General features: G+C 38.5%; 1 protein-coding gene across 2 annotated transcripts in view; it reads left to right on the forward strand.

Moving 5' to 3' along the window:
• The window catches only part of stol (voltage-dependent calcium channel subunit stolid), a 524,452-nt gene that overhangs the window by 498,385 nt on the left and 17,969 nt on the right, over window positions 1-8,098 (forward strand). Inside the window, exons 12-15 of one of the 2 annotated variants that reach the window (XM_017616632.1) lie at window positions 1,022-1,054; window positions 1,579-1,683; window positions 1,792-2,053; window positions 2,114-2,587. In XM_017616632.1, coding sequence (XP_017472121.1) covers window positions 1,022-1,054; window positions 1,579-1,683; window positions 1,792-2,053; window positions 2,114-2,587 — 874 coding nt within the window. The remainder of the gene's footprint in view (window positions 1-1,021; window positions 1,055-1,578; window positions 1,684-1,791; window positions 2,054-2,113; window positions 2,588-8,098) is intronic. The other variant, XM_017616624.1, reaches the window with a different exon arrangement.

Below are 8,098 nucleotides of genomic sequence, written 5' to 3' on the forward strand. Positions count from 1 at the left end.
GTTGAAGTTGCAAGGTCAGAGAAGAATATTACGCAGGTGGAAATAAGACCATCGGTAAAACTCATAACATCGAAAGCTTAGTATTCGATATGGTATCACAGCGCTACTATTCTTGGCCTTTGTGTCAGGAGGATTCTGCTCTTTATTCGTTTCAATTTGAACTAAAAATGTTTACTTTACAGACCGATTTTGCTTTTAAACGCTCTTTTTGTATTGGCCAACGCAAAAGATCTTATTACGCTCAGCGAAGCAAGCGGGCATTGGCTAGTATATACATAAGTGCAGAACCTTATTATTATCTGGCTGGCTGTGAACATAGGGAAGGCGACTTTATATCCTCCATCTTGAAAAGTCCTACAGTGATTCAGTAGCTAAAATGAAATCCGTCTCCATTGTTCATCTTTAAACCGTCCGTGTAAATAAGCGTCGTATTATCTACAATCTCCACATTCTTCTAACCCTGGGTTACCGAACCCTAACCGAATGTGAATGTCCACTAAGCTCACGATCGACCTAGTAGTGAAGTTTTTTTTCAAGAATGCATGATTATTTATATTCATGGAACCAGAACGACTGAGTGCTTATTTGTGGATCCTAAAAACCTGATGTCTATTTCGAAATATTAAGTTACTCATGTTTGCGAATTTGTGCAGACTAGCTTGAAACAACTCGGTTGTAACCGAATATTGATTTCTTATCTCTTTTCTTGATGCACATTTTACAGCACAAAAAAATTTTCTTTATGTTTGTATCCGAAAATCATAAAGCACATTTTGTTTCTCTATATTGTTTAATGAAAAAAAAATATTATATGCACTAAAGCACCAATTTCTTTTGTTTTTTATATTCCTGCTCTTTTTTTCTTTCTGGTAAACTCTGTTTGGTTAATTTCTCGATAATTTATATTTCATGTACAAATTAACTTTTCTTCTGAAAAATCATATCTGTTTGAATGCAAATTTTAACGCGCGAATGAAACTGTCCTAATGTATGCAACATAAATATTTATAAATAATTTTAGTCCAATCGCCACATTAATGGCTATACTTAAGAGGTAAATTACACAAAAACTCAAAACGAATTATTTATTGCTACGCTGCTACATATTGGTAACACACAAAACGTAAGCTATTGCTGCCTATAGCCACGTTGGTCGTTGTAAGCTATAGATTTGAAATAACTGCATCCCTCGAGCTTTTGTAATCCAAAATGTAAAAGTTGAAAACATAGTGAAAGCTCTCTTCATAGTATTGTGCTTTTAAAGCTTCCATGCAAAGGAACACTGTAACAAAGCTGCCTCGATTAACGATGTCTTTTCTCTGCTACTAATCTTTACATATTGAGAAATCCATATAAATGAGCAAAGAGATAGCCTCTTTTAACTCGTATTCATTTAGACAAAATATATTTGTATTTTGCACAAACTTAGTATGTAAGTTCGTAGCAACACGAGAAAGAGTTAAAAAGGAATATCTTGTGCTCATTTTCCCTTGTATGTAGTTTGTCCAGCTAACAAATTTCTTTGAAGTCGAATACCTATTTCCAGCTTGCTGAAGTAGCTCGTTCATATATTTTCAGACAAGGTTATCAAAAGTTTTTGGTTGCCACTTCTTTCGTTGCCACGCGTTCGGGTCTTCTACGTTGGATTGATCACATGAAAAGACCAGAGGACTCGCCTGATCCGTAAGTTATTAAACCAAGCAATATTCAATATTCTCACTATAGAATTTACGACATATTAAATGCTCAATGCTGCAAGTGGAAAATCACCCCTAACTTTTTTCTTAACAGCCATTTCAGTGAGGACAATGCCCGCGCCATGAGCACATCCTGGTACAAACGTGCCGTAGATCAGCATACCGTCGAACAAGACAGTTTTGTCTATAGTGTGCCCTTCGCTACTGGCTATGCGACAAAATTGAATACAACACTTGTTACTGCTTCACACGCGATATTCCTTGAACATCGTGGTCACAAAGCCATAGCCGCCGTCGTTGGTTTACAATTTCAATTGGACTCTTTGGCAAAACATTTTATAAACATAACCTCAACCGTGCGTACATAGAGGAATAAACAAAGTAATAATAAAACCTTGAAAATATTTTTCTTCCAGTGTACCGGCATGACAGGCTGTCGTCGCACTTGTGCCTCAGATGATCTCGACTGCTATGTGCTGGACAATAATGGCTTTGTTATTATCTCCGAGCAAGGCGATCATTCAGGAAAATTTTTTGGACAAATCGATGGCACTATAATGGATTCATTGGTACAGGATCGCATTTACAAACGTGTCACGGTTAATGACTATCAAGGAATTTGTTCGGATGCCGATAATCCTTATACGGCGGCTAGTGCTTCATTGCAGCCACACCGCGCTTCCACGTGGCTTATGAAATATTTGATATCGATGAGCGCCACTTGGTTGGCTATGTTACCCGTACCGCTGCATGCTTGGCCACAGGACGATTACACATACAATGAAGATGTATTTGAAGAGCCTTCATATACCGACGATTATGAACCATTTGAGGACTATAATTCACCAATTGATGAGGAAGTGGATGAGTTTTTCACCACCGCCGATGTGGTAAATAAAAGTATTATATATTTCAGTAAACTCGCTACAATGGTTGGATTGCGACTGACCTTATTCTACATATTCGTTTGTGATACATGTGTTTTACCTAGTGTTCATTTCGTTATTCGTTCGTCTGTGTGTATGTATGTGTACGTAGAATATTATGCTTAAGTGACTAAGTGTATCTTTCATATACATATGTACATAACATCCCTCTCCCCTAAGGTTTACAATGTTTCAGTAACAGGAGCTACAAGAGNGAACGGTGTGCCCAGTACCATGGTTCTGTACATGCCCGTGTATGTAGGCTAAAGTGGTCCAAAAATGTATGTAAAAAAATAAGGTCGGATTTTTAGCGCCCGCACCCCCTAGGATTGTTCTATATCGAAAATAAAATATACCCCTATTTTTTTATTTTGAAAATAAAAATAAAAATAGGGAGTGCTCAAAGCGTTCAAAGTTTTCCATGTATTTTGTATGGGGGAAAAACAACTTTTCGTAGAAATAGTGTAGAATTCTTGAAAATNACTAAGTGTATCTTTCATATACATATGTACATAACATCCCTCTCCCCTAAGGTTTACAATGTTTCAGTAACAGGAGCTACAAGAGTTCCAAAAATGTATGTAAAAAAAATAAGGTCGGCTTTTTAATGCCGGCACCCCCTAGGATTGTTCTATATCGAAAAAAAAATATACCCCTATTTTTTTCTTTTGAAAATAAAAATAAAAATAGGGAGTGCTCAAAGCGCTCAAAGTTTTCCATGTATTTTATATGGGGGAAAAACAACTTTTCGTAGAAATAGAGTAGAATTCTTGAAAATCAACAGTTTTCGATCGGAAAACTTTTCTTATCTTCAGGAGATTGCCAGTAATAATACGCAATTGTCTCTTTAACAATTTCTTCATAGAACCTATATTTTATAGGTCCTCTAAAACCCCTAGAAAATGCAATGGAAAAAATCTTTAATCATAAAAAATGGTTAAATAAACAATTGGATATTAATTCTGAAATCTCCTGAAGAGAACCACAGTTTTTCGATTGAAAAATATTGATTTTTAAGAGTTTTATACCATTTCTACGAAAAATAGCTTTTTCTCCATATAAAATACATGGAAAAATTTGAGCGCTTTGAGCACCCCCTAAATATTTTTTGATTTCAAAATAAAAAAATAGGGGTATATTTTTTTCGATATAGAACAATCCTAGGTGGTGCCGGCATTAAAATTCCAACTTAATTTTTTTGTGCCACTCTAATGTACATACATATTTATGATAATAAACGTTTTGGTATTTTACGTTGCCTTTGCGAACGGCGCAGCATCGTCTCGGGTGATTGCAGTGTTGTTGTTGTCGATGTCGGCTTTTGCGATGTGTCTGACTGTAGGTTTTTGTTAGCCTCTTCTCCGCCCTTTCCACGAAGTGTTTCTTCAGGTGGTGCCTCAACAGGCTGATGTGGTTGAGATGATGATTGCGATGAGTGATTTGTGACCGCATCTGGAGTCTGATGTGACGATAATGAATGTTTCTGAGCTCTACCCATTTGTTCGCTGACTGGACCTCCCGTTAGCATTCCTGTTGCTTCCGGCGTATCGTCGCTTGATACTCTTGACCTTCGCATTTGGTCGATATGTCTCATCCATTTCCGACCGTTGTCGAGTCTGACACTATGATGCAAATCGCCTTTATTTGCCTCAGCTACTCCAAATTTGCATTTGGGCTTTGACAGGTAACTGCTACTTTTTCACCTACGTCAATCCTCTTTGTTGGTAGCGTCTTACCGAATTTCGTTTGATCATTTTGCGGCAAAAGTAAAGCCAAACATGCTTGTATTTGCCGCCCTAGCATGAGCATCGATGGCGATTTGTTGGTTACTGGGTGAATGGTTCGTCAGTAAGCTATAAGTATCTTTGAAAGCTCGCTTTTCAATTGCTGCGATAAGTTTATTCTTAATCGTTTGTACATAACGTTCTGCTCGACCGTTTCTTGCTGGGTGATAAGGTGCTCCTTGCTTATAGATGACTCCATTTTCCTTCAAAAATTTTTGAAATTCGGTCGAGTTGAACTGTCTTCCGTGATCACTTACCAAGATATTTGGTACACCAAACTGCGCAAATATCTCGCGACATTTTTCAACCGTTGTTTGAAGTTAAATGAACTTCCGGTCATTTGCTAAATGCGTCAATTAAAATAAACAAATATTTATCCATTGCCGGACCGGCATAATCTACGTGTACTCGTTCAAAAACTTTTCCGGGTGTTTTCCAACTGTGTACTGGCTATGTTTTTTTAGGGTCTGGTCGGGTGTCTTGGCATGCAATGCACTTTTGCACCACATTCTCGATGTCCTTATGCATTTGATACCACCATACGTTGGCTCTGGCCAAACTTTTCATTCTGACCACACCGAAATGAGCCGTGTGCAATTCCGTGTGTTGTCGTAGATTATTTGGAATGTATACGCGCACTCCCCTCAGTGTACAGTCGTTATGTAAGTAAATTCGTGTTGTTCCTGCCATACTTCAAACCCTCATAAAGTCATCTTATTGTTTCGTCCGCTTTCGTTTCACGCTGAAGTTTGAATTTTCGAACAACTCTTCTTCCACCACGTAAACTTCTTCCACCTGTTCGTATGTGGCTGCATTGGGTAACCGCGAAAGAGCATCTGTGTTCCCATTCTCTTTCGAACGCTTGCATTTGATTTTGTAGTCAAACTGTTCCAAATATAACGCGTAATGCTGCATACGAGTTGCTAAATTTATCGGTATCCCTCTGCCAGGTGCAAATATCTGTGATATCGCCCGCTTATCTGTAACGAGCGTATGCCTCTTTGTCGAACTGCGAATAGCGTTGTTGTACTTTGCTTAAAGTCTGTGACACGAACTGAATCGGTCTCACAGTGCCATCTTCATACATGTGGCTAAGGACCGCCCCTACCCCGATTGGGCTAGCATCCACAGCTAACGTGATCAGGAACTTTGAATCGTAGTGGCAAAGAATTACGTTTGATTTCATTTGCTTTTTTATTTCCTCGAACGCCACTTTACACTTTTTGTCGAATGACCAAGTCACTTTGTCTTGCAGCAATCTATTGATTGGGTGAACTATGTCGCTTAAGTTTTTAACGAATCTGCCATAATAGTTCACGAGCCCCATGAATGCACGAACTTCTTTATGGTTTGTTGGAACTTTCATATTCTGTATAGCCTGGATCTTGTTGCTCATTCAACGAATGCCTTCTCTGCTTATTACGTACCCGCACTATTCTATACTTTCTTTCAAAAATTCAGATTTTTCCAAGTTAACATGCATGCTGTAGTGATCGAACCTTTTAAGTACTTCCTCGACACGTTTTATGTGTGTATCATCATCTGGCGCTGTCACCTTTATATCGTCCAAAAAGACCGATACTCCCGGAATATCTCCTATAGCCTGTTCCATTAATCGCTGCCATTTTGCCGGTGCACTGGCGATTCCGAACATCATACGAGTTGGATGGTACAATCCCCTGTGCGTGTTGAGCGTAAGAAGGTGCCTATCGTCTGGATGTACCTCTAGTTGAAGGTATGCTGTTGCCAAGTCGATTTTCGAAAACCGTACGCCACCTGCCATTTTGCTAAACAGCTCATCTACTGTTGGTAGTGGGTGTTCATCGACCAATAAAACCGGGTTCAGCGTAACTTTATAGTCCCCGCATATTCGGACTCCACCACCCTTTTNTTCGGACTCCACCACCCTTTTTCCGCACCACGACAATTGGCGTAGCCCATTCGCTGCTTTCAACCTTCTTAAGAAGACCTTCTGCTAATTGTGCATCCAATTGTTTCTCCACTGCTTCCATTAATGGAAAAGGAACTCTTCGGTGCTTCACAAACTTCGGCGCTGCATTAGGTTTTAGGTAAAAACGAGCTTACAAGTCTTTAATTTTTCCGGTAGTGGTCGAAAACACATTCGGATATTTACTAGTTAAATTTTCAATTTGACTGCTTTTCTGATTTTGCTGTATCTGGTTAATATTTTGCACACTAACTGTATCATTATTTATTATTTTGTTCCATTCTAGTCTAATCTCGCGTTGCCATTCTCTGCCTAGAAGTGGCTTGCGGTCAGAGCGCACTACATACAGTTTCAGTATTTTGTCACATCTCTCAATTGAAACTCGCTCCCAGCTATAGCCCAGACATTCCAAAGGTGTTCCGCAATAGCTTACTAGTTCCGTTTTACTGGTATTCAATTGAATGTCGGCGAAATACTTTCTTAAATCTTTATTGCTTATGATTGAGACGGGGGAACCACCCTGTAGGGAAACGAACTAGTGCAGAACTGGTTCGGTTCTAGTGCATTTGGAACCATGACTAGTACGCGTTAATTCTCTTTTGCATGCTAGCGACTGGCGAATTTAACATTGCGATCTCCTAGGAAGTGTCAATTGTCCCCCGTTGCATCCCTTTGGCTCTAGTTCCGAACCAGTTCTAAATTCGACAGATAAGATCTAGTTCGTTTTGCATCCCTTTTCTATAGTTCCGGCTCAGTTCCAAATTCGACAGATGAGATCTAGTTCGTTCTGCATCCCCTTTTCTTTAGTTCCAAACCAGTTCCTAATTCGAAAGATGAGATCTAGTTCGATCTGCATCCATTTTTTATATGCAGTTCCCAACCTGTTATAAATTCGTCACCTTAGATCTACATTTCTAATCAGGCTTGTCGAAACATTTCCCTTCTATATTAAATACGATCGGTTGAAGGAAGGACAATACAATCACAAATGNCTGCGCGAAAAAATAAAAACCATAAAATAATCATTATTTGTAATCCCAAAAATAAAAATCAAATAATAATTATTTCCGTTTGAGCGAAAAAAATAAAACTCAATAATAATTCATAAAATAATGATTAAATGCTGATTTAAATTATTTTTCTCATAATGATTACCGTCCCTGCGTTTAAAATTTGAAATAAAATAGTTTAGTGAAAGTACCACATTTCACTGCCTTTGGCCTGGTGCGGTACTAGTTACTATCGGACTGGTCCGTTTTAGGTGAAAAAGAACTAGTACTGAACTAGAAATTTGGTTCACTAGTTCGTGTTTTCCCTACAGGGCAGTATCCACCTCAAACGTGATGTTTTCGTTATTTACTCGCACCTCGCGCACAATTTTTCTTCGTATGTTGTTAACCTCAACCGCTTCTACATTAAACAATTCCTCCACTGCTGTTGACTTGTTTTCCTCAATTTGGTCAACTCGTTTTCTTTGCTTTTTTTGTTTGAAACACATTTTCTTCAAATGACCCTTTTTTTTGCAGAAATTACATACATACTCTTGAAATTTGCAGCTGTTTGACAAGTGCGCGGTGCTGCCACATCGGACACATTTTTTTTTTATTGTCTTGAGTCTTTTTCGACTCTTTATCTCCTTTTTTCGTTNGGAGTTACAAACCTTATGCAAAATTAAAGAAAACTCCGCGAATTTCCATCCAAGTATTGCAATTTACACTCTTTAGAAAAAAGTTAAGTACTCAG

This window comes from Rhagoletis zephyria, unplaced genomic scaffold (genome assembly GCF_001687245.7).
Source record: "Rhagoletis zephyria isolate East Lansing unplaced genomic scaffold, Rhagoletis_zephyria_1.1 Rzeph_scaffold_00026, whole genome shotgun sequence".
Classification (NCBI taxonomy): Eukaryota; Metazoa; Arthropoda; class Insecta; order Diptera; family Tephritidae; genus Rhagoletis; species Rhagoletis zephyria.